The 25,508-nt window shown below is 45.6% G+C and overlaps 1 protein-coding gene across 2 annotated transcripts in view; it reads right to left on the minus strand.

Moving 5' to 3' along the window:
• Tmem87b (transmembrane protein 87B) overlaps nt 1–24,420 on the minus strand; it is a 50,388-nt gene extending 25,968 nt beyond the window's left edge. The window contains exons 1-11 of one of the 2 annotated variants that reach the window (XM_071601817.1): nt 24,227–24,414; nt 22,172–22,232; nt 18,940–19,031; nt 16,093–16,218; nt 15,023–15,073; nt 13,389–13,479; nt 10,715–10,776; nt 10,188–10,371; nt 6,128–6,227; nt 2,786–2,879; nt 1,107–1,180 (exon numbers count right to left, since the gene is read on the minus strand). In XM_071601817.1, the coding sequence (XP_071457918.1) occupies nt 1,107–1,180; nt 2,786–2,879; nt 6,128–6,227; nt 10,188–10,371; nt 10,715–10,776; nt 13,389–13,479; nt 15,023–15,073; nt 16,093–16,218; nt 18,940–19,031; nt 22,172–22,232; nt 24,227–24,352 (1,061 nt within the window). In that variant the 5' untranslated portion in view covers nt 24,353–24,414. Of the gene's footprint in view, nt 1–1,106; nt 1,181–2,785; nt 2,880–6,127; nt 6,228–10,187; nt 10,372–10,714; nt 10,777–13,388; nt 13,480–15,022; nt 15,074–16,092; nt 16,219–18,939; nt 19,032–22,171; nt 22,233–24,226 lie in introns of both variants that reach the window. The other variant, XM_071601818.1, reaches the window with a different exon arrangement.
• Nucleotides 24,421–25,508: the final 1,088 nt, after the last annotated feature.

Consider the following 25,508-nt stretch of genomic DNA (forward strand, 5'->3'; position numbering starts at 1 on the left):
TTACTTCACTGGGCCGCCTATTCTCCTTGGGTGATGTCACAGCTGCCACCTTCTCCCACCACACGACTTCTGATCTGACCCTTGGCTCCAGCTCGACCCCTCTGCAAATCAAAGCTGTGATGTTTTTATTTGTACTTCTGGCAGTGCCGGGGTGGGACCCAGGGCTTCCTGCACACCAGGCCCAGCACTCCACCTCAGAGCTGCGTCCAGCCCGGGCTGATACCGCCAACTCTCTTCCCTGGGCTGCCCAAACCACCTTCATTTTGGCTCATTCTCCAATTTCACCACCCCGAGAACTGCCACACTGCTGCCAGTAGCCCCAAGGATACACGTGAGACCTTTGAGAACCCATTTCTAGCAACGCTACTGCTGGGCTTACATCTTTCTGACCCTTAGTAGGTCTTGAGGGCCCTGCAAGTGACTCCTGACCAGACTTCCTGTCTCCTCCTCCAGGTCACCTCGCAGCACTCCCGAGTCATGCCACCCGCTTGTCGTGACTTTCCTGCTCTCCACGGCAGCTGCTAGAGGGACTTGCACCCCGTGCTGTCCTTCCTCTGTCCCACCTGCTCAATTCACAACACACGTGCCCAGCAGGAAAGCTGCCTGGACAGTCTGCCACTGTCCTCTTCCTACGATCTATTCCCCTCATTTCTTCCTGAAAGCCTTTCCCAGTCCTCCTGATAAGTGCCCCTGTCCTGTTGGTTTCAAAGTCAGTGTTATCGTTCCTGTGAAGGCTTCCTTGGTTTTACGCCAGAATTAATTTCTCCTCCCTCTGTTCATATTAACCACTCTAAAAAGGCCATTGCTACTGCAGTATTGCTGCTAGTTATATATCTGTCCCCTCTTAAGGGATGCAGGGACAGTCTTCTTCACCCATGTCTCGTCAGTACAAGGTACACACAAAGCATCTAAATTCTGGTGGAATTAAATAGAAAATACAAAGACAGTCCTTATCTGGGGAGTTATTACTTCTTCACCTTCAACTAAACTTATATACTAAGATAACAATAATTCATAACCACATTTCATTCTATCATTATTACGAATTAAAAGTAATCTGATTTTAATGATACAACAAACTGTTTTAGAAGGACACAGTAAAGGATATGAACCACACAAAAATGGAGTCAATAACTGCTAAAATAATGTCACCCAAGACAACAGCTAAGTGGTTAGAACCCTGGAAGATAAAAACAGGGAAGCCTGAATGTAAGTTTCATCACAGTTTAGCAATTATTATCTGATAAAGGAAAACAATCCAGTTTATTTTATCACTGTGTGATGTCACATAAAAAATTTTCTCTTTTGAGAGAACTGTGTTTAGCATGTGAAAATGATCTGTTTGGCAGTAACAAATATCAACTGGTCACCAGCTCACTTGATAATAGCAATGCAAAACTATTATGGGCTAGCAAATAAAAAGCACTGAGTCCCAAGTCTCGCCTGAGCAGCTGCCAATCTCCTCCCTCTCAGCAAACCTCCGGCCAGGACTGCTAATGAACCAGACCCCCCACTGTGTGAAGAGGCACAGGAAGTAAAACAAGAAGGGCTGCACCTGAGGCAAACACAAACCGAGACTTCACCCTGAGCCATATGAGCCATAAATATGAGCCATATTTAAAACAGTCACTAAAATGTTAGGTAGAAGGTTAAGGAAATGCAATTTATGTGCTCCACTTAAATGTGGAGTAGGTATCTTCTCTATTTTCTTTTTAGCAAAGAAAAATTTTGTGTGAATTACATAAATGTAAATTCAGAGTTCATTATTATTATGAAAAAATAAATCTACTAAAAGAAAAAAAGAGCAGGTGTATTTAACAGGTATGGATGTACCACATAAGAGGAAGAGAAATGAGGCTTTGACATTCACTGGACAGATGTCCTGCTTTGGGGTCAGATTCAGTATGTGAGAGAAGCTTCTGTGGTGACACACACACGCTCCCCTATGCACAATGATCTGATTTCACACATTTAACCCAAAGGTCACTCTGGGTGGCATCACAAGGTAGGGTACAGTCACCTTAATCACCCAGCCCAGTTGAATATTAAGAAAAGCCAAAGCGGGACATGGAGAGGTCCTCACAGATGAAGACATCACCCCTTCCTCACCAGCAGCACTGCTGCCCACGTCGCTCAAGTCTCTGTTCCCAACGTATCTCCTGGGCCTAACAATGGGGCCTGCTGAACCCCCAAAATAGCCACAAGAGACAGAGAAATCTCACAACCAGTAAGACTTAGGGAAGTGATGAGATGTCATGCTGATATGCCTGGAAGATGTCATTGACTTTGTCCACTTGACACATCTTAAAATCCAGAATGAAGGAAGATATGAATGTGTACAGACTGAAAATGGCACAGACAATGTTCTTTATGAAGAACCACTGGACAGTCTGAGATGGAGCTGATTCTGGGGAGAACATCATGTCATCTTAAAAAGGACTCTGTTTAGACTTCTCCTTTAGGAAGTACCCAAAAAGGTAAATATCTCAGGGAAAAAAGCTCTGCTGGGGTCTTTCTTAATAAAATTTCTGGGATCTTTAAAAAAAAAAAAAAATCATCTCAGGAGCTAAAACATGTTTCACAGCAACAATAAAAAAGGGTTGGTGGGAGGGCTGGGGTTCTGGTTCAGCGGTAGAGCACTTGCCTAGCACATTCGAGGCCCTGGGTTTGATCCTCAGCACCACATAAAAATAAACAAAAAACAAAAAACTATTGTGTCCAACTGAAAAAACAAAATAAGTATTAAAAAGAATAAAAGAGGTGGTGGGAATCATGCAGTTCTTACCCCAATGACTCTCATCACACCCTCCAGAGCAGCAAAGATGAAGTAGAGCAGTCCCAGTCCAATCACCCGGTGCATGACGGTTCCTAGACGTGGCCTGCAGCCAAGGGAGACAGAGGAAGGGAAGGCCGTGAGAGCATGGCACACGGGTAGGGCACCTCTAAGCAGCTCAGTTCTGCCCCAGCCTGGGAGGCACTGTCCCAGGATGCAGTGGTCTTCCTATCGGTCCCTTCCTGTAGGACCTGAAGCTGCACAGGCGCCAGGGAAGCGCAGCTCGAGAACAGCAGAGTGCCAGAGGACTCTGCTCAACTTCAAGCAACACAATGACCACAATCGGATACTGTTTCTGTCAAGTGGACCAGAAGGCTATGGAAACTGAGAAGCTAAGTGACCACTTCCAATGGCCACTGGCAGGACCCCTACTACAAACTGTTGTGAGAAAGGTCTGCCTGGAGGCCACTCATTGCTCTTCTGACTTGAAGGACAGATGGACTCCAGGGCTTTCCTCTGATCTCTGCCTGTGCCACTTGGAACAGGAGCACTAACAGAATCTAGTTTCATTCTTTAAACTGAGAAGTTAAAAATAACATTTCTGACTTGTAAAACACAAATGAACTAGAGAAATGCAAAGGTAGTGTTTTTTTATAATCAATAATATGAAAATAAAGAACATTTCATGACATTTATAAGTCAGAATTGACTGCAGTACATACATTTAGAATACAAAAAACCCTCTTCTGAATCTACCAGAATAAAACCTGATTTTGAAAAAAATAAGGCAGTCATTTTGAAATAAAATCTAAATAAAGATTAAAGTCCATAATTAATCTTTAAAATTATTTACCTAATTTAGTGAATCTTCTAGTTATAACCAGCAAACCAGAGTGGAGAGTCCAACAGGAGAAGCCAGCAGTGGAGGGCTATTCAGCAAGGGCCTGTGCCCCGCCCCACCCAAGCTCCAACACACTGATGGTGCTGAAGCTCACAGCCAGACCTGCACTGCAGGGCCGGACCCTGACCACGGGGTCTATGCTGTCTACCGTACAGGCCACACAGAGCATTTGAGAAGGAATCTTAGTGACCCCAGTGAAAAAAAAGGCCTCCTGCCTACAGCCTTTTCAACTCCCTGAAACCCAAGCTCACACGCACAAGCAGGCATTCGGTGCAGGTTACTGAGTACCTGCTAAGGACTACACTTGGCTCAGGGTCAAGGACCCAAGACCAGCAAGGCTCCTGCCCCCTGGGACTCACACTTAAGTGTGGGGGGACAGGCAATAAATATTAATGGCCACACTGGGTGGCTTTATAAAAAAGGTGAAGGGCCGGGGGCCACCCAGCATGCAGTACTGGAGTCCTGGGAGATGGCGGAGGAGCACAGGTCTGGATGGGGAGGAAGCACTGGAGTCTGGTGCAGAGGGAAAGCTGGACCTGTCAAGGCTGGGATTTTGTCAAGAGGCCGACCAAGGCAAAATCGAGTGGAGTCGGAAGCCCAATGTGGGCACTCCAAGGCTGGGGCTCAGCAAGGGAGCTGAGGAAGGAACAGCCAGTGACTGAGGACAGAACTCCCAAGGCACTCTGCAAACTGAGCAAAGCCAGGGCTCGAACAGAAGCTAACAGCTGGACCCCTGACCAGCCTAAGCAGGGCCACGTGGACAGGCAAGGGGAGGTCATGGTGACCTGACAAGAGGGGTCTCAGTGGATCAGTGGGGGCAGAACCTCCCCTGGGGATGTCAAGAGTACATGGGAAGTTGGAGTGACAAGTGCAGGATGCTCACAGGAGAAGTCGCACCGCACATGGTGACGAGAAGTGAGGTAGGAGCAGGGAGGATCATGGGGGGATTTGGGGACCTTGCTTTTATAAATGGTAGAAACAGAGCTACCCACTGGGGAGGAAAATCAAGACAGGGAAACTGGAACTGCTGCAGGGACACAGGGCAGAGATGTGTGCATGGCCAAGAGAAGGAGCGTGTAGTGGGTGTCCCAGCAAGCCAGGACCTGAGGACCACAGTCAGAAGACTCTCAGCTAGAAGAGAGCCAGGGGCAGCTGTGAGGGGGTGGGCAAGGGTGGAGACTTGAGAAGAGGGGTGAAGCTGCTCTGCAACGGGGTCTAGGAGAGACCCCAGCAGTAGCTCAAGTGCACAGGGCAGTGAGGGCCAGTGCCGTCCCAGGCAGATGTCCCTGTGCAGGGGTGAGTCTGACACAGTCGCAAAACTGGACTTACCCGGCTGGACTGGGCTGCTGTCGAGAAGGCTGACCAAGAGAAAGGGCAGCAGGAGGGGCAAGAACCCTGAGGGACCAAGGAAGCTAAGCCAGAGAAGCCAAGTGAGGACACACAGGGAAAGGGACACTGAAGGTGCTAGGGCCCAAAGGTCAGAGGGCACACTGGGGACAGAAAGAACAGAAGCCAATTTATGAGAGACAGGAAAGAGGAGACGGCAGTTGAAAAGGTATTGTTCAAAATTAAAATTAAAACTATGAAGAGGGTGCGCTTAACCATGACAGTCAAGTTTAGAAAAAGACCACGGAGACCAGCAGTGGGAGGAGCTGAAACCAAGGACAGGAGAGGAGGGCATGAGCCCATCTGCCCAGGACCAGGAAGCACAGGGAACTCCAGCAGGGGAGGCGCTGGGGAGGAAGATGAAGGGCAGGAGTCTGGCAGCCCACAGAGCACCTTGAGAAGATGCAGAAGGGGACCCAGGGGACCATCTGAAGGCGTGAGCTTCTGGGAGTAAGAGAATTTAGGAAAGCAGGGAGAACAATGGTCTGAAAACAGCAGTGAGGATAAAGAGGACGAGTTCTCCCGACTCACACCCAGGGAGTCACAGACAGGAGAGGAAAGGCCTGTTGGGGGCTCCAGGCTAGTGAGGTCCTCAGGGAACGGGCAGGTTCATTAGAAATCCTGCTGACACGGTGTCTAATCAACTCTATAACACTCAAATGTGATTTTAAAAGCTTTCCTGTACTGGCTAGAAAACAAAATGGCTTAAACTTCAAGAATCATTTTAGATTTTCCATCATCCTTCAAGTTAACACTTTGTTAACCTAACTATAAAGTTATTAGAATTCAAATTCAGAATACTTATTTGAAAATAACATAAAATAATTAGTACATGGGAATCTTTTTACTTTTTTTGGCCGAGGATGGGACCTAGGATCCTGCGTATGCTAGGCAAATGTTCTACCACTAAGCTACAGCCCCAGTCCAGGAAGTCTCTTAAAACCATTTTCTTGCAGATTTTCCCCTTGGGGATTTGCATAATGATACAGAGAAGGTTCCAGTTCTACCAAGATCATAATGTGTACTAGGTAAGAGACAGGGTATGTTTCCCATGCCCCACTACTTACTTTACAATACCATAGCCCAAGCTCACAATGATCACCAGGAGGCGGGCCAACGTCCTCTTAACTGCAGATATCAACTCGGCGAATATCAATAAGCCTTGGGCTGAGGGGGAAAAAAGAAAGTACTTCACTGTGTGTACCTTGAAGGCCTTCCACCCAAGATGTTAGACGTGTACTATGAACAACCACAGTCTGAACTCAGAACAATTAGCCAGATTTTCTTTAAAAGTTCTTCTCCAAGCCAACTGATGTTTGAAACCTCAGGGATGGAGAAGCCATAGTCTCCTGAAGAATTCGCTCCAAATGTGCTCAGCTCTGCTGGCAGTGCTCTTCTGTCACCCGATGCCTGTCTCCTGAGCATCCTCAGTTCTTTCCCCTGGAGGTTACCCACAACTCTCCCTCTTCCTGTCCTGTGACTACCTGAAAGTCATAACACCCACCGGAATTCTTTCTCAGGATGCCTTCATCACTTACTAATGTAAAATGCATCTGTTAGGAGTCCAGCACTTGGCCACCGTGTTGAGGCCCTGGGTTCGAACTCCAGCATCACATACACACGTGTGCATGCACATACGCATGTTATGCTCCCACTGGGTGGCTATAACAGAACAGACACCTTGATCCCTACCTGCATGGGACCTGTACTCTGCCCAAGTAAACAGAATTCACCCTATTTCCTGCATGGTGGACGTGACACAGTAACCCTGGGACTGGAGGAAGCCCAATCTGATCCACTCTCAGGGAGGCAGAAGTGGGTCCAGAACAGCTCAGATAAAAGTGACAGAAGTGACATCTACAATAGGACTTGAAGGCTAAGCATAAGTAGATGGGAAAAGAAAGGGTGACCCAGAGATAACGGCATGCACCAGGCGAGCAGGAGGGAGGAGGAGAAGCTAGCACACAGGCATGCCGACAGGAGGCATGGAATGTGCATGCCGGGAAAAGAGCCTAGCGACAAAGCACGACCCCTCATGCAGGTCTGGGCCCTGTTATGGAGTCTGGGCTTGGGCAGTGGGAACTCAGTAATGGCGAGTGGACCGGGGAGTGAGAGGGGCAAAGCCAGCCTTGCGTCTATTTTGGTAAAGTTCTATTGAAAAGCCACGCCCCTTGCCTGCGTGTCCTCTGAGGAGGCCTGACCCTCCACAGCAGAACTGAGAAGTCAGAACAGATACAGGCTGCAGAGCCAAGACGATGTACTCATTTGGCCACTCAGAAAACATCGGCAGACTACTGCAACAAAAGGGACAGCTTGACCTCCCAAGATGCTCGGCCCACAATGGGGTCGGGGGTAGGGGTCAGGGGCTGGGGTGAGGGGGCGGGGCAGAGGCTGAGGGCAAGAAAAACACTCGACTGGTCAATCCTGAAACCTCAGCGAGAGAGGGCGAGTCCTGGCAGCAAAGATGGAGAGAAGCAGGCAAATGTTCAGAGAGCAGCCGGGGCTCAAGGCCAGTAACAAGGCCCCGGACACTTTCTCTCTTGGTGTTTTCAGCTCTGTCCTGCACGAAGCCCAAAAAGAGCCTTTCCAACATCTCAGATAGGTGGGGAACTGGAGGGCAAGGAAGAAGGCAAGGAGGCGGCCGAGGTCTAGCAGCAGCAGGAGAAAAGCCTGGACGGGCAGTGAGCTTGGGATTAGACAAGGCAGGTTCACAGGCAGGATGAATGTCATTTCTGCACACAGAGGCTAGCAAGCTGGTAAGGCCCTCAGGGGTTGGTAGGTGACATGCAGTCTGTATATTGGGGACAGAGATCCTGATAGGAGACACAGCTTTACAAGAAACCAGAAAGGAGGCCTCCAGGAGAGGCCAGAATGTGAGGAAGGGGTTAGACACAAAGGTTGGAAGAGAGGTGTGCTTTCAAATCCCCCGCTGCTCCATCGGAACCGTCTGCCCCTTCTGAAGTAGTGCAGATACACCTTCCCAAGCAGTGCAGATACACCTTCCTGGAACAGCCTGACCTATAGCATGTTTGTTCTCAGTTCCGCCCCAGTGACTGCTCTCACATCAGTCTAGGGCCACAGGAGCTTGTGGGAGGCAACCGCCCTCTCAACTGCCTATGCCGAGTTTGTTTTGCGTCAGCCTCAACCTTCAAATCCTTCTAAAAACTTTGCCATCCATATTTCTGCAATCTGCACTCCAACCCCGAATTTAAGATCTTACCCATTAAATTCCACTTTCCCGTTCAGATGTCATGTCTCTTTGTGTCACATCATGTATCTCCAGGTGAAAAGGGTCTACTTAAAATGACTCTCTAGGCCTCTAAGTATTTATTCTCCTGCCAGGCTCTCATTATCCACAAAACTGAATAGAATGTGACAAAACTGAAAAGAACTGAATAGAATGGACAAGACTGACTGCATGACCTTTTCTGATAACCAGTTTCAGTTCATATTCCTATCTTGTCTGTAAGAAATCACAAGAGACCCCCACAAATACATTGGGAAAACCTAGCTATCTTAAGTTTATTACATTTTCTCAGCTGCCAGTCCAGCTGCTCACAAGATAGAAATCAGCCTGACACAACCTATTTTCAGGGGCCCTGACAACCACTGCTTCCTACCCTGTTAGTGGCTTTTCCAGAACAATGCTGAGCAAGACAGCTCACTTTACAGAATCCCCTCTTGGGAACATCAGAAGGGACACCAGCCCATGCCTAATTTCCAGGCACCTCTGCTATGCGACAGGACACTGAACGGCAGCACAGGGTTTCTCTTCCAAGCCTTCTGGTGCAACATCACAGGAGGACCTGGCATTCCTGAGGATGGCGAATGACCTCTCATCTCTTCACGGACCTCCATCCTCCGCTGCTCCTCATCCAGGTTCAGGCCACCCTTTGTACTCTCAGCTCTGCATGACCACAGCTGACCTGCCCTCTCTGGCAGTCTGCAATGCTTCACCGTAAGCAGCAGACCCACCGGTCCCTCATCCTGAGCTAGAGCATGTGCGTGTGAACACCACACCACACCACACCACACCACAAATGCTTCTACAGCAGCAATTCCCCCACCAGGCAACCCTGCACGCTTGGCCTTTCTTTATTCTCTTCCATAACCCTTTTAAATGCCATATTTTGGCAAATTTCACATATTCCCAAAAAGGAAAAACCAGTAGAGTGAATTCCCATGAACCCCAGCTCAGCTTCAGTAATTATCAATGTTATCACAAATGTTTCATCTGTTTTTTTTTCCTGGAGTATTTTTAAATAAACAGCAGACAATGATGTCCACGAAACTCTGTACCAGGATCACTTATAACTGATACAGAAGTACATTTCGGGGCTGGGGCTGTAGTTCAGAGGCAGAGCACTTGCCTAGCATGTGTGAGGCACTGGATTCAATCCTTAGCACCACATAAAAATAAAACAAATAAAATAAAGGCATTCTGTCTACAATTACAAAACAAAACAAAACAAACAAACAAAAGAAGTACATTTTGGAGTACATCCAACCATCCTGAGCTCTTCCCCCTTTCCACAGCTTCAGTGAGGGAACTGAGCCTCTATTTCCCTGGCCTCGTGGAGGCCACCTGGGGAAGCCTAGCACACGCCATCCCTTCCTCACACGTCCCACTGTGTACACAGTGATGGTGACACTCCCGCAGGAGTGAAGAAGTGGGAAAGGACACAGCAAGGTCCAGGCATTGTCCACCTTGATGTCACTGACTTTATTCCCTGTGGTCACGTGTCCTTTGTTCTTTTTTAGAAAAGGGAAAAGAAGATGGATGGGAAAAGGGGCTATTTTAAAAGGACCAGCCTCTTTTCTCAATCCTCCTGTCCAGAACTTGGTGTTGTTTTAATCTAAGCTGAACCTTAGAGAAAGGGAATAAGGGAATCTTCTTTTTTCCAGGAGGGAAAGCTATTAAGAAGGAAAACAGAAAACGAAGAGGCGTGCTCGCCCAGACCAAGGACCCACAAGCGACTGCCTCTTCTTGGCTTCCCTCCTCCTCATCTACAATACGGCTCCTCCCCACCCCTGCAGGAAGGGACACCTGCCAGGCTCTGCTCCCAGATGCTGGGCAACTCCTAGGCAGGACTATAGGTATGGAGACCCTCAACCCTCAAAACTTACTTGATAGTCCGGTGCTGTTGATGTTTTGGTATTCCGAATAAAAAACTGCTTTTTCAAGCATTCCTAGGAAAATCACAGCTGCAATCCAGAACTGAATTCTTAATATATCTTTCCAGTAACAGGCAGACCACGTCAGCCAGAGTATACCATATAATATATAAACAATACACATCACCATGTAAAACTGTAGAAAGAAAAGCAATTTTAGTCAGTTATAGCTTCTAACCACTTGGAAGTTGACGTTTCTACATTTGAATATTCAATCCTTTACTTTCCAGTCACTTTGGAACCAGAAATAGAGGATATGTCAAAGCATTAGCTACCAGGGCTGGGGATAGAGCTCAGTGGTAGTGTGCTTGCCTCACATGCATAAGGCCCTGGGTTCAATCCCCAGCACCAAAAACAAAAACAAAACAAAACAAAAGCATTAGCTACCAATGATAGTATCCCTACACTCTTAAAATTTTTACTTCCCAATTAGGACACAAAATTCATTTTTCAAAAGAAAAAAAAAGAGAAATACTTACAATCATCAGAGGCCAATCTGATGCAGAGATATATCCATGAGGTCCCATCATTGAAAGAGAAACTGGTAACAATAGGATCAGAGAAGAAGAAATTTAAAAATTAGTTAACAATCTTAACTCTTAAAATACAATCATGCACCAATTATAATAAATAAATAAATAAATAAAGATAGCTGGGTGAAGTGGCGTACCCCTGTAATCCCAGTGTCTAGAGAGGCTGAGGCAGGAGGATTGTGAGTTCAAAGCCAGCCTCAGCAAAAGCGAGGCACTTAGCAACTCAGTGAAACCCTGTCTCTAAGTAAAATACAAAATAGGGCTGGGGATGTGGCTCAGTGGTCGAGTTCCCCTGAGTTCAATATCCAGTGCCAAAAACAAACAAACAAAGATCACTTCCAAAAAGGCTTTAAAAACGCAAACCATGCCAACAAATGCTCAATTTTTACCTTCTCATATGTTGGATGTATGGATAATTAGTAACTATTTGATTATGTAATCTTATCAAGCAAAACACCTTTAACTTGAACTAAAACTGATCCTATACAGAAAGCAAAGTAGTACTAGTTACAAACCAGACCCGCCACTGGCCCCTCGTGATGGCCGAACTCACTGAGGACCCCTCCCTTCACGCAATGTGGCATAAGCTGCTGAGCTCAAGCGCCTGGGTTGGGTTCTGCCTGAGGAGATGAGCAGCATGCCGTGTACAGTGCAGGACCCAGGGCCAGGCGGGGTTCCAGCTCCCAGCCTTCGGGGACTCCATGCTGCCCATGGTGTCAGGGAAAAGGGACAACACCTGGGAAAGGGGCGAAGGGCTGGTGTGTTAATGCCCCCCAAAATCCATGTGCTGAAACCTACTCCCCCCTGTTGGGACACTAAGAAGCGGGGTGGTGAGCTGAGGTGCAGTTCAGCCGCAAGGCCCTGGAATCCATCTCCAGCACCAAAAAAGAAGAGGGTAGGCATCACTCAATGGATTGACACCTTGGAAAAGGGTGGGGGGGGAACAGGTGAGGCCCCTCTAGCTGTTCTGCCCACTCCAGGAGAGGAGGAGGCATTCGCTCCCTCCTGCCAGATGAGGGCAGAGCAAGATGCCACCCTACACGCAGATGTAGACCCTCACCAGGCACCAAACCTACTACGGCCTTGATCTGCGACTTCCCAGCCTCCCAGCCTCCGAGACTATGAGGAAAGGAACCACTATTATTTTTTGTGAATCATCCAACATTGGGTATTCTATTGTAGCTGGGGGGCAGGGCAGGGTCAAGGTCCCTGCTCTTTCTGCCTGGACTATCTGCCCAGGATGCGGTCCCCATCAGGAAGCCACTGCTCCAGCCTCTGGGTGAGTGCCTCCTCAGTGCTGGTGGACACTTTGCTTCACTGACTTCACCTGCTCCTCTCTTCCCACTGGAATAAGCCCTTCCAGGTCCCCAGTGGCAGAATCAGAGTAATGTGCCCAGGGCTGCCACAGGCTATTAGCTACCATTGTGACCCAGCAGACACCCACTCTGGAGAACATTAGCCAAGGTCATTCTGGCCAGTGTCCACTCCCTAGAAAACAGTTTATTGTGAGCCTGCTCTCATGGGGCACCAGGGAACTAGAGCTTTAAGAGGCACTCAGGGTCGGGGCAAAGGCGGGTGTCACAGATTGTAGAAGCCACAGCTGACAGGCTACTTCCACTCTTAGGCTGCAGACAGAGCCTCTCTTGAGATACATTTATTTTTTGGCAGTACTGGGGATCAAACCCAGGGCCTCATGCACTCTAGGGAAGTACTCCACCACTGAGCTACATCCCCAGCCCTTGTTATTTTTTGACACAAGTCTCACTAAGTTACCTAGGCTGTGTTTGAACCCACAATCCTCCTGCCTTGGCCTCCCACGTTGGTGGGATTAGAGTGTGTACCCCCCCCCCAGAAAATGGATCCTTTAAAATACATTTTTCAAATAACAGATGACAACTGTTAGAAGTTGCATACCCATTTCCATATGTTAAGATTTTTTTTGATCTGACAGGATGGAAAAATTTATATTGCTCTTTGAAGTTTGAAATTTCTTATCTGAAATAGCTCTAAGTAGTGGTGCATGCCTGTAATTCCAGTGGCTTGGGAGGGATCCCAGGAGGATCGTGAGTTCAAAGCCAGCCTCAGCAACCTAACAAGGTCCTAAGCAACTCAGCAAGACCTTGTCTCTAAATAAAACATAAAAAAAGGATATGGGGATGTGGCTCAGTGGTGGAGCATACCTGAGTTCAACCCCTAGCACCAACAAACAAACAAACAAACAAAAAACCCTGAAATATATACAATTATTTGTCAATTAAAGAAAAATTCATTTTATAAAAAGTTATTTCCTGGGCTAGAGTTATGGCTCAATTGTAGGGTGCTTGCCTCACATGCGTGGAGCACTGGGTTGAACCCTAAGCACCACATAAATAAATAAAATAAAGGTATTATGTCCATCTAAAACTAAATGTTTTTTTAAAAAGTATCTTTTGTTAACAATAAAATTTTCAATCCATTAAAAAAAGGTACATTAAGTACGAAATTTTAAATCCTCAAAATGCATGCCTAACAGATCCAATTCTGAAAGAGAGATTTTTAACGGAGAATGTAGATTCAGATCAGTGATGATGAAGAATACAGAAAACGCAGACAGTAAAGAAATGTGTATGCTGTAATTTACCATTCAAATTCCAGCTGGCGTCTGCTTTTTCCGTTTTAATAGAAACAATAAAGATGTGAAACCCATCTCTCTGTGTTCTGGCTACAATATCCTGAAATGGGGGGAAAAAATCCTTGAGGTTATTCTTAACAAGCTACTGTGTAAGACAGAGTTGAACAGTTGTTCACCATACATTAAAACAGTTCCTGGTAACTAAGTTGGTTCACTTTTTAAAAACACAAACAGATAAAACAGCAAAAAGGAGGGGTAGGCAGCAAATGACAAATATTGCTCCCCTTTTTTTTTTTAAACCACTATCTTCCCAGACTCAAAAGGGGCAGAGGGAAAAAAAAGGCTTTTCTCACTCTTCAACCTACTCTACCTCTTATTTCTATAGGCTCCCCTTAAATTATGATCTGTTGCCAGGTGTGGTGGTGCACGCCTGTCATCCCGGCTGTTTGGGAGGCTGAGACAGGATTCAAAGCCAGCCTCAGCAAAAGTGAGGCACTAAGCAACTCAGTGAGACCCTGTCTCTAAATAAAATAGGGCTGGGGATGTGGCTCAGCAGTGGAGGGCCCCCGAGTTCAATTCCCAGTACCAAAAAAATAAAATAAAATAAAAAAATTTGATCTGTTTATTTAATATTATCATGAATATTTTTTCTTAATATAACTTCTCATATTTTGCTCTAGTATCATCAAGCATTGTTTGAATTAAATGTGTTCTTTAAACACTGAATTGAGGAAGAAAGGAAGTCAGATAACATTGTCTAAAAGGAGTCAGACTGAGTATTGTGGCCCCTTACGGGGGACCTCACAACCAAGGGACACAAAAATCCATGGGTCCATATAGCCCTTATATAAAATGGCATGGTGTTTGCATATAACCTACATACATCTTTCTGCATGCTTAAAAATCATCTCTATATGATTTATGATGCCTAATGAAATGTAAACGCTATGCAAATAGTTGTTCTAATGTATTGTTTAGGGGAAAATGACAAAAAAAACTCTGTACATATTCAGTACAAAATTCATTTTTACAAATATTTTTGATCTGCAGTTGATGTGAGGACCAACCACATGTAGGCTAAAGGATTCCGAGGTCAGCAGCCTGCTAAGGAACAACACTGCCCACTGTACTCACTAGGAACCTCCCGATGGCTGCACACAATCGCACACATGCCACTCCTGAGCAGCTCCTATTCCTTCTCTTCTCCACGCAAGGTGGTTTGTGTAGTATCCTGGCCACCCCAAAATACCCACACTGCCTGACTCCCTCCACAGTCTCTCCTCCTCTCCCTCCCTCCTGGGATCAACAGGTGAGCTTTCCACCACTGAGCCACGCGCCCAGCCCTCACGTCTGTCCGTGGTTCCTGTCTGTGTGTCCTTAATGAGGACAGCAGTCCCCTGCTATGCTGTCTTACACATTGAGAAGGGGGATTCTACTCTTCAAGAAAAGAAAGGCTGCAGAGAAGTTAATCTTAAATCACAACTGTAAAGAGATCTTTAAACAAAGACAGAAACAGCATATGCCAATTTATATAGATGCTTTTCTTTCTGATTTTAATAACACTATCTGTTTACCATCTTTTTTTTCCTCAATCTTACTATAAGTTTTGCACTTTTGATTTAAAAACAAATAAAATGGTTTACCATCGATCCTTCCTGATTTGAAGCATTTCTGATACCTGTTAGTTCTTTATTCTGGAAAAAGGGGAAAAAAGTAAAATAACCCCATTATATATTGTTGCACGTCTATGGGTAAAAGTAATTTTAGGAAGTAAGAAAAATATGTTAGAATAAAGATTTGAAAACCAAACATCGGAGAACATCCTCTGAAAATAAATAACAAAATTCTGCTTTTACAAACACTTTTTTCACAGAGTGGTTACTGCTGGATAGTGGTTATCGTGGGGGGTACTGGTTCAGGACCTCACCACCCACCCAGTGGATACCAAATCCACAGATCTGTATATCCCTCATATAAAATAACATGGTGTTTACATATAACCTACACAAAATAAAAGCGGGTTCTGGGTACTAAAATATTCTGTTCTTGATCTGGGAGTATAAAGGTGTATTCAGTTTTGAAAATTCATCCACGTGTCCTTATGTGAACTTTTCTCTGTTTATATTCTTGCACACATTTTAAAAAGAACTCTTCTTCAAAGATTTACTAAAGACACATCTTCATTTTTGGATTTTCAGAACAAAATTACCCCATAACCTCCTGATCCATGAAGACTACTATTAACATTTGCCCTCTAATGCCCCACAGGAGAGGGGATATGAAGAGGAGGGTGCCTGTGTGTGAAGTGCTGCTGACAGGCCATGACGGATCACTGATTTAACAGCACAGAGGTCACTGGTGACCTTGTCGAGGGCTTATCCCATGGAAGGACAGGCGCAAAGGACTGATGACAGTGAGAAGAACAAATGGGAGGTAAATTGAATCCAGCGGATCATAAAAGGCTCTGCAAGACTGTTGCTACAAAGGGCTACAGAGAAAGGAACAGGATCTTTCCACGTAACACTACTACACACAGAATGTCTAAAACTAGAATCAAGTTCCTCCATCAAGATACTGACAGAACTTATTACTGACAAAACTGTTTACTACAAATAAGACTCTGCTTTAACACAGCTGATATTCAAATTCAATGAGGGAAACACCTGTAAATCATTGTTGTAATCTAAATCTGTTTAACACAGCTGTTACTCACGTTCAATGAGGGAAACACCTGTAAATCACTGTTGCAATCTAAGTTTTCATTTTTTGTTGTCCAGCAGTTGATGTTCTTCAAATAAGCACAAAAGTCTTCTTCAAGTTCGTGTTTTTGGGACATCTCCTACCCAAGGTAAAATTCTATGTTATAATTTATTTCAATGCTTCTTTTCCTAGAAGATAATCAACACTTAATATATACATAATACCAAGCGTTTATTCAGTTTGGAAGACTTGGAAATATGCAGAGAAAAAAAAAAAGCCAAAGAGATAAAGTTTTGAATATAATTCTAAGTACAACTGAGGTTACACACAACATTTTAGCCATCCAATGTATTCAGATACAATAATATGTAACCTATTTATGTAGGTATGTGATGGGTATCCCATTACATACCTACATAAATAGATTACATATGGCCTTGAAAATGAGTGCTCTACTATTGAGCTCCAGCCTTTTTATTTTATTTTCAGATAGAGTCTTGCAATATTGTCCAAGCTGGTCTTGAACTTTTAATCCCCCTGTGTTCACCTCCTAAATAGCTGGGATTACAGGTGCATGCCACTGCACAGAACTATAATCAATTTTTTCCCATTTTTATTGGCACATTGTAGTTGTACATACTGATGGAATTCATTGCATAATCATAATCTTGCTGTATGAAAATGACTGATTAGGATGCCACCACAAAGAAATCGTTCATAGGAAACTAGAGCATAATTTGTCCTGGGCCAACTTCTACCTTATCCTATGTATAAGAGATTTTACAAAGAAAATAGCACTAAATTACAAAGAAAGGTAAAACAAACAGCCACCCAAAGCAAAGGTATAACCCAACCGAACACAGAGGAGGTGCTTACAAGTCAACAGCCTGAGGTTCCCTGCATCCTGAACAAAGGCATAAGCCAAGCTCCTGATGGCAGCGCTCAGCCACTGAGAATGCTGGTTCTCATCTGGCACATGGTGCTCACCTAGAATCACAGAGCTTGAGGCAGATGCATCCAGAGTTTGAGGCCAGCCTCACCAATTCAGTGAGCCCCTTAGCAACTTATCAAGAACCTGTCTCAAACTAAAAAAAATACAAAAGGGCTGGTGATATAGCTCAGTGGTAAAGTGCTCCAGGGTTCAAACACCAGTACAAAAAAAAAGGTTCTCACAGACCAAATATAGGCCAATTTGAGAAAATAAATTTTTAAAAAGTAGTAATAGATTATAACCTATATAACAAAAGAAAATTATTATGTACATTCTGATGACTGGGTTATTGACAGGCAAGTAAAAAGAATGCTAAAGTAAATGACGAATGTTTGATGAAAAGATAGGGTATTTACAGTGTCAAAATCACTTTCCCAATCAGACATACTGGTACACGCCTGTAATTCCAGCAACTCATGAGGCTAAGACCAGAGGACTGCAAAGTTTGAAGATAGCCTGAGCAACTTAGAGAGACCCTGTGTCAAAATCAAATTTAAAAAGTGCTGGGAATGTAGCTCAGTGGTAAAGCACCCCAATACCAAAGGAAAAAAGTGTCCCTACAAATTATTGCTAATAACAAAGAGAAAAGTAGTAACTTTATACTGAAGAAGGCTGGCAGATGCCTCCTTAATCAACTGACCAAATAACATCACCAAAAATGGACAAAGCAGGATTCTATGGCATTCTGGCCACAAGTAAATAATCTGAATCTGATAAGGTAGTATCAGAAATATACAAACTAAGGGGTATTTTGTAAAAATAAATGTGTTCACACGCTTCAAAAATAAAATGTCATTCTAGATTATCAGCAACGAAAAACAAAAACAAGGAAGGATGATGCGCTGTGATGCTGGACATGGCCCTTTCCGGCTTCTCCCCAAACCACAAAGACACGACTGGGACACAGGGGAAGTGCAAGCAAGGTCTAATAATACATCAGGTGGCACCACATCCATGTTAAATTTCCCAAATTAAATAATTATACTGTATAATCTACGTGAATACCTGTTCCTAAGAAATACATTGAAGAGTTTAGTGTGAAGGGATAAAAAACTGGGAGTTAAAGTAAAAAAGGCAGTATTCAAGGAAAGGGACATTTATTCTGAATGAAAAGAGAATACAAATAAAATATGGGAACACAAGCATTGTTCATGATACAAGCCAAACAGATACTGGAGAAGGTGAAAATGAAAATGAAGCTAAAATGAAATGATTCCAGGTGACCATCAAGAGAGCCACCTAGGACCCATCCGTCAGGGAGACACCAGGGTCCTGGGCCCTCAGGCGGGAAGAACCAGGCGCGGAGGCCTTCCTGAGTGTGGCCTCTTCCTCCCTCTCCCTCCCATCTTCCCATGTTTCCTTCTCCTCCTCGCCCTTCTCTGAGATAGACTTGAACTCACTGAACCTACTTGTTCTCACAAAGTTCTAGGTTCCCTAAAGCTAGTATTTTAAGAGAAGTAAAATTTAAAATTTCTTTCTCAAGTGTCAGTTGATTTTCACTTGTGTGTAACCCACAGTCCCTCTATCCATGGCCCCTACAAGCCTACCTTCAACATTTACTGACATTTTTGGTAAGAGACAAGGCAACCATAAGGCATATAGTCCTCTCAGAATGCATACACTTCCGACTTGTTGCTTAAGTCCCAACATTAACCTGGGGCACTTCTAAAATTACAATCTCTTTTTCTAGCCTCCTCCTGATGAGCTAATAAATTTTTATACTTAAAATTTTTCTTTTGTAGCTTTTTTTCAGAGATGCAAGTCTTACTTAGGAAAGTAGAGACACATTCCAGGGAGTACGTGGGCCACCTGCAGAGGAAGAGGCAGCCCCTCATAGCTTTGCTCACACCGAGACTGCGCTTTACTTACTTCCAGCTCAGGGTACTCGTTGTGACAGGTATGATACTTCAAGGTCCACTCTATGGTAAACTTCACAGGCCTCAGACAACTGAATGACTTAACTGTTTAGAAAAAGAAAGTTTCATATTATATTAATAATGTATAGTCTAGCATAAACTTAAGGCTTTGAGAATGCGATTTTAAATAGGAGACTTTAATGTAACAATGAGTAAAACATTAACTTCCCCAGAAAGTCATTGTGAAATCACAGATACATTCATTGAATTATTACAGCTAACCAAAAGTTACTATACCACTGTCACTGTAACTCCAACGTCAGAATCAACCCACTAGCCTGCTATGTGAAGGCAGAACCTACATCAGTCTAAAATGTTATTACTCAGTCATTCAAAATATACTTAAGTGCCTTGTTGTACAGGGCACTTGTACAATAGGGTGGTAATGGTAAAAAAGAATAATTCTTATCCATGACCTAGGAGGTGCTGGGGAGGGAAGGATCAACAAGCAGGTACTTGGGACAGTCTCAGAGGCTGACAAAAGGGTGTGGAGGAGCACTGGGCAGGGCACCTGATGCCATTCAACAAAGCTTGAAGTATAGTTATGTGGAGGTGAGCTGGAGGGGGAGGAGAACTGGAGCAGACCCAGAGAGGAGGGGAGGCGGTACATGCAAATGCCCAGGTGAGCGTGAGCATGACCTGACCACCTCAAGAAGGGTTGCTAGGATCAGCACACAGATGGAAAAAGGGAAGAGTAGAGGTGGGGGAAGCTCAGGAGAGCTCTTACACCCTGCCACAACCTCATGCAGCACTCCAAGTGTACAATTCACAACACCCATCATTGAAACAAAGACTCTAGACACACAATACAGGAAGAGCTGTCCTGTAGCCTTCATGGATAAATCAGTCCAAATGACAAAGATGAGGGACGAGCAAACAAGCATGTGACAGAGTGTTTCACTAGCTCGAAGATATCAAGGAAAAGTATAGACTGCTGAGAAGGAACGGGATGCAGAAAGGAACCCAGGAGGAAAGCAGAAGAATATTCAAAATGAAGCACTGAATGAAGAGTGATGTAGTGTGCAATGGAAGCTCTGGAGAGAGATGGGTGCCATGTCTGAAGAGTGGAGAGGCCTTTTCCCATGTGGATGTCCACTCGTTGCAGCAGCCACTGTTAACCAGATGCTCCCTTCTCCTAGGAACAACCCTGCACCTTAGAAGAAAATCAAACCCTTGTGCTCAGGTTTGTCTCTGGGCTCTCTGGTCTGTTTCACGGTCTATACACCCATTCCTACTCCAGAATTACACCATGAATCTACAGTTTTGAAATCAGACAACAAAAGCCCTTCAACCTGGTTCATTTTCAAAACTGTATTGGCCATTCCAGGTCTTCTGTATTTTAATATAAATTTTAGAAACACGTAGTTAATTCTGTAAAAGAGCCTTCTCAGCTTTGATTGGGATTAAACTGACTTGATTGATCAATCTGGAGAGAACTGACAGTGCCATGCTAGCTACAGGCTTCTCATAGATGCCCTTTATCAGGTTGAAGAAGTTTCCTTCTATCTCTAGTTTTCTGAGTTTTTATCATGAATGGGTGTTGAATTTTTTCAAATGCTTTTTCTAGATATAATGAGGTCAACAGCTGGTGAATTGCACTGAGATATTTTCAACACATGCTCCACATGACTGCATCCTGAACTGGGTAGCAGAAGAGGAGTCACCTAAGAGAAAGCCAGATGTCTGATGTCCCATAACAGCAAGAACACATCTAAGAGCTGAGACCACACTTAATTCTGCAGGCACTAAAACTTGTTCTGTGAGAACACCAACACTGGATCCCATCCTGTCAACGGATAAACTAGACTGCCGTTTACTCACTCTCAACAACGAGGAGCTGCAGACTGGACATGCATTGATGGCCAATTCCTTCCCTGGAAGCACCCTGGTGACAGGAAGGCTGCCTGGTGAGCGTGGCACCAGGACAAAGGTTCAGGTGGGTGCTTCCCCCACACAGGCCAGCCACATTATAGCTCTAGCCGTAGCCCAGCACTCTCTCTCCTTACAGCGCTGCTGGACAGAGTCACTCAGAGTTTGACTAAATCCCAGCAGGGTTACACTCTGCTCTTGCATCCTCTGTCCTGCCCCATTCCTTCTTCAGATATGCTAAAATCACTTTTTGACTACAGTCTATTCTTAAACTGTCTTAGGCATTATGCAGAGAAGTTTTAAGACACCTGCAGTAGACCACATTATTTCCTCCCCCATATAGTCTCTGTCAGCCCCAGTCAGAGGTTGAAAGCCTGTTTGTCTAGTCGGAGACATAAATTCACTGAAGCAAACAGAGGGCAGAACTTTTTCTCACCGGCCCAAGACTTCAAGTTCCTCCTCACATGCTGGTCACCTGGATGACTATGAAACCAGAACTTCTCTAAACCACCTCTGTTCCCTGTCTGCTGGCTGGCCTAGCTTCCGGGGGAGACACCCACGAGTTGCAGACTCACCCCTAACACACGATAGAGGAAAGGGGCCTAGTTTTGGATCTCGGGGAAGCCAGTTTGCTTTACCCTAAGAATATGCTTTATCCTGGTAACGAACTTTCCTAGAATTCAACCACAGTAAATAGGATCCATTAAAAGTATACAAAAATATGGGTACAACAGCAATTACACAGAGAAGACAGCACTTAACAAATATTTTCATTTTCATAAGTCCTAGAACTCATAGTTAAAATGGTAGTGTCCAGCTATTTTTTTTTGTACTGAACCATGCATACTTAGAAAATTTCAGGACTATTAAGGGCTTATCACAATCACATTTCACGTATTCAAAGGATTTTTACCTTTTTTTTTTTTTTGTGGTGGTGCTGGAACCCAGGGCCTTGTGTATGCAAGGCAAACACTCTACCAACTGAGCAAAACCCGAGCCTGGATTTTTATCTTTTGAAATCTGGGACTCAGTCAAATATCACATAAAACAAATATTTTTTTGCTGAAGGCTACTTTATTAGACCTTAATTATAATTTTTAAAGAATGATTCATATTCCATTTTCTGAAGGATGAGAAAAAACCATTCAGTAATAACCAAAGTCTTGACTGAAACCAAACTCTAAAATGTCAGGATCACTTAAAAACAAAATATTTGCTTAGCTTTCTATATATGCTGTTACATTAGTTTACATTAAATTAATGGATTAACTTATAATATAGATGTTTATATTAGTATATTATTTAGTTATGCTTACCAGAAAACCTGATCTCAGTAGAGTTAAACATAGTTTTCCTAAATATCAAGGGTCCTGATTTCTAAAATGAAAAACAAACATAAAAAGATCTGGTTAAATTTTTTTCCTCTACTGTTTGAATAGTTTTACCCTACAAAGTAGAGATCTCTGATCCTTGAACTCCTTTGTCTGACCAGAGAGAATCTTTTAAAATTTAAGTCTGATCACATCACTCACTTGCTTAAAATCCTGTCCAGCAAGCCTATTCTGCACTTGCCCTCAGTGAGAATCAGAAGTGCCCCTGCTGGGGTGGGGGCAGAGCTGGGGCACTGCGCAATTAGTACGACTGGGATGTGACATGCAGGGTCTATGCAACTGCATGCTGCTGGCTTGGTTTCAAAGTGAAAGTTGCTGATGGGCCTTTATTTTAATCATGTATTTATATGCGGTACTGAGAATTGAACCCAGTACCTCACATATGCGAGGCAAGCACTCTATCACTGAGCCATAACCCCAGCCTGCATCAAAGTGAATGTACTTTTGATAAACTATCTCCTTCCCAAACTGTTATGGCTTCCTGTTGTAATTTCAACATACCCAAACTTGACGTTCCTATCCTGGGCATGCTGCCACATACATAATTATCCACTCATGAATCAGTTGTCCCTAATATTGCATGAGCTTCTTAAGATATGGGGCAGTGTGTAAAATTCATCTTTGTAACAACAATGACCAGTCTAGTGCAAGGCACACTAGCTGTTTGCTAAACTTAATCAAAAGAACATTTCTTGATGGATTTGCAGTACAAATCAAAGAAAGCCCCACTCCTTTTTCCTTTTCTGAGGGGAGAATTTTGACCACCTAAAATGGGGGAAAAAATCAGCCCACTTTTTGCAAAGATGGCCCTATGGACCCACCACTACTTGCCAGTTACATAAGAATAATGTTAGCCTAATTGAATTATGTGGCATCCAAGAAACAAAACTTCTCTTCATGGATCAAAGTCACTCTTCCCCTGTGGCCTTTGGATTGTCACCATCCAACACACAGGCAAATAGCTTTGGAGATATGCTCAAGCAGATTAACAGTGTGCACAGTAAATTTGCTTCAGTTTATGATGACTTTCTTAATTGCTTCCACTATAGGAACAGCAGGAAACCATAAGTGTGGTCTACTAAATTTTGTTTCTTACTGTCCAGAGAAATTCAAAAAAGCAGATACATACAGGTGCACAACACAGAGCACAAACTTAGAAAAACCCTGGAAGAAATAGTTGCATTGGGTCTGAAAGACAGAAAAATGCCCACATTTGTTCCTCTGTGTAGCTTTTGTTCATGGCGGGGGTGGGGGGCGGTTTGAGGAAATTAAAATGTAAATTTCATCTTTAGTTGGACATCATTTCGATGCATGTGGAAAATACTCATCACAAACAGAGCTGGATGAGTCATCTGATTCCAGAAAAGGAAATAATGCTTCTTCCCGACTTTCTGTCTCTCTTTTGCAAGATTTTCCATAATTCTACCCCTGCTTTCCTCCCACAGCATCTCCCCTAACCACAGGACGCCAGTTCTGCAACAGGGACGTGTCCACCCACCCATTCCTGCAGCCGGCCCCTCCAAGGCTCCAGAACCACGGCCCCGCCCCGCGCCACAAGGTCCCGGAACTGACCCGACAGCCAGGGAAAGGCCGGGGAGGAGGGGTGACCTGCGCGACCCCTCTCTGATCTGAGAAGGAAAGGCGGCGGCCAGCGCGCTCGGCTCAGTCTGAACAAGCAGGCCGCAGACACTGCGCCCGCCCGGCGGGTCGGTGGCCCAGGTGCACCGGGTCGCCGAGACTCGGGCTCCGGTTCGAGTAACCAGGACGTGGCCCCAGGCCTGGGGGCGCTGGGCAGGGACAACCGCCCGGCAGGGCCAGCCTGCTCTTCCTGGGCGCGGGTCGGGCGCCCCTGGCCGCCGCTGCCGCGGACAGAGGCCCCGGGCGCCTGGGGCTCGGCGGGGCCAGGGGAGCAGCCCCGGCCCGTGGCGAGCGCGCCCCGCGAGGGCCGGGACCCGGACGCGGCCCCCACCGCCCACTTACGTCGTCGACCGCCTGGGTCCAGAGCCCGAGCTCCGGGACGGCGCGCACGGCCGCCGGGGCGCAGCACAGCAGGCAGAGGGCTGCGCGCAGCAGCGGGGCCGCAGCGGGCGGGCGGCGGTCGGCCATCTTGGCGCGGGGGCGCACCTGGCGCCCCGGACGCCCGCCACGCCCCGCGCCGGCACCTGCCGCAGCTCCGCCCCAGGCGGGCGGGCCTGCGGCGGGCAAGCGGGGCTCGGGCCGGGACGTGGGGAGGCGAGGCTCGAGCCCGGGACCGGGGCCGGGGCCGGGGCCGGGCCAGCGCGAGGAACCCGGCAGCTAAGACGAGGGGGGAGGCGGGCTCCGGCCGACCCGAGCGGACGGGGCGGGGCGACAGGAGCGCAGGGGCGGGCCGCGCCGTGGGGGCGGGGCGACGGAGGGGGGCGGGGACCTGCGTGCTGGCGGGGCGGGGCGGGAGCATGGATTGAGGTGTGAGACGGTACGGTCGTGGGGACAAGACCGGGGTGTGGAGGCGGAGCCCGCCAGAGATCCCACGCTCCTGTCCTGTCAAGGAGGGCTGTGGATGGAGTGTGGGTTCAAGTTCTGCTCCAGGTGTCTCAGTCTCTTGCATCCTATTCCCCTGCCCCTGCTCCGACTCTCTCAGCTCTAGGCAAGCAAACCCTTTTGGAAATTTATGTAGGAAGAACCAGCAAATTGCTTTGAGGCCGGGGCCAGTTGAACACAAGCCATTGTGTTGTGAGCATTGATTTGGATAGCATAGAAAAAATGCACGGCAGGGCTCAGATCTGCCTTATTGTGCACCTTGCCTGGGATTTCTACTGTGAAAACCGAATTCTTGGCTTGGTGTCAATGAGAACTAGCTCATACATTATCAGATGTAAGTAACATCCAGTAGGATGACAGAATCCTGGTCTACCAATTGTCATTTACATAAAGTAGGGTTTGTTTATTGTCAAGAAGCACTGACTGCCTTACTAGTCACCCAAATCACTCTCAGTAATGATGAGACTCAGAGTCATTTTCAGTAATTACCTGCCACATCCTAGAGATTGCCTGTGCACATGTGCCCTTCCAGCAAGCAATGCAATCAATTCTAAGTTGGCAGGGGAAACTGAGTCACGGGATCACATGGGAACATCCGCTAGAGACTGAGGAGGTAACTCGAATAAGAGAAGACAATATAACATTTAAGTTAAGGCTGCAGCAAGAGTTAAGTGTGGGAATAGTTCAGGATTAGTTAACTGGGAGCCTGTGGTAGGTTTGATGTGTTACACTGAAGAGAGAA

Source organism: Marmota flaviventris, chromosome 14 (assembly GCF_047511675.1).
Source record: "Marmota flaviventris isolate mMarFla1 chromosome 14, mMarFla1.hap1, whole genome shotgun sequence".
NCBI classification, from domain to species: domain Eukaryota; kingdom Metazoa; phylum Chordata; class Mammalia; order Rodentia; family Sciuridae; genus Marmota; species Marmota flaviventris.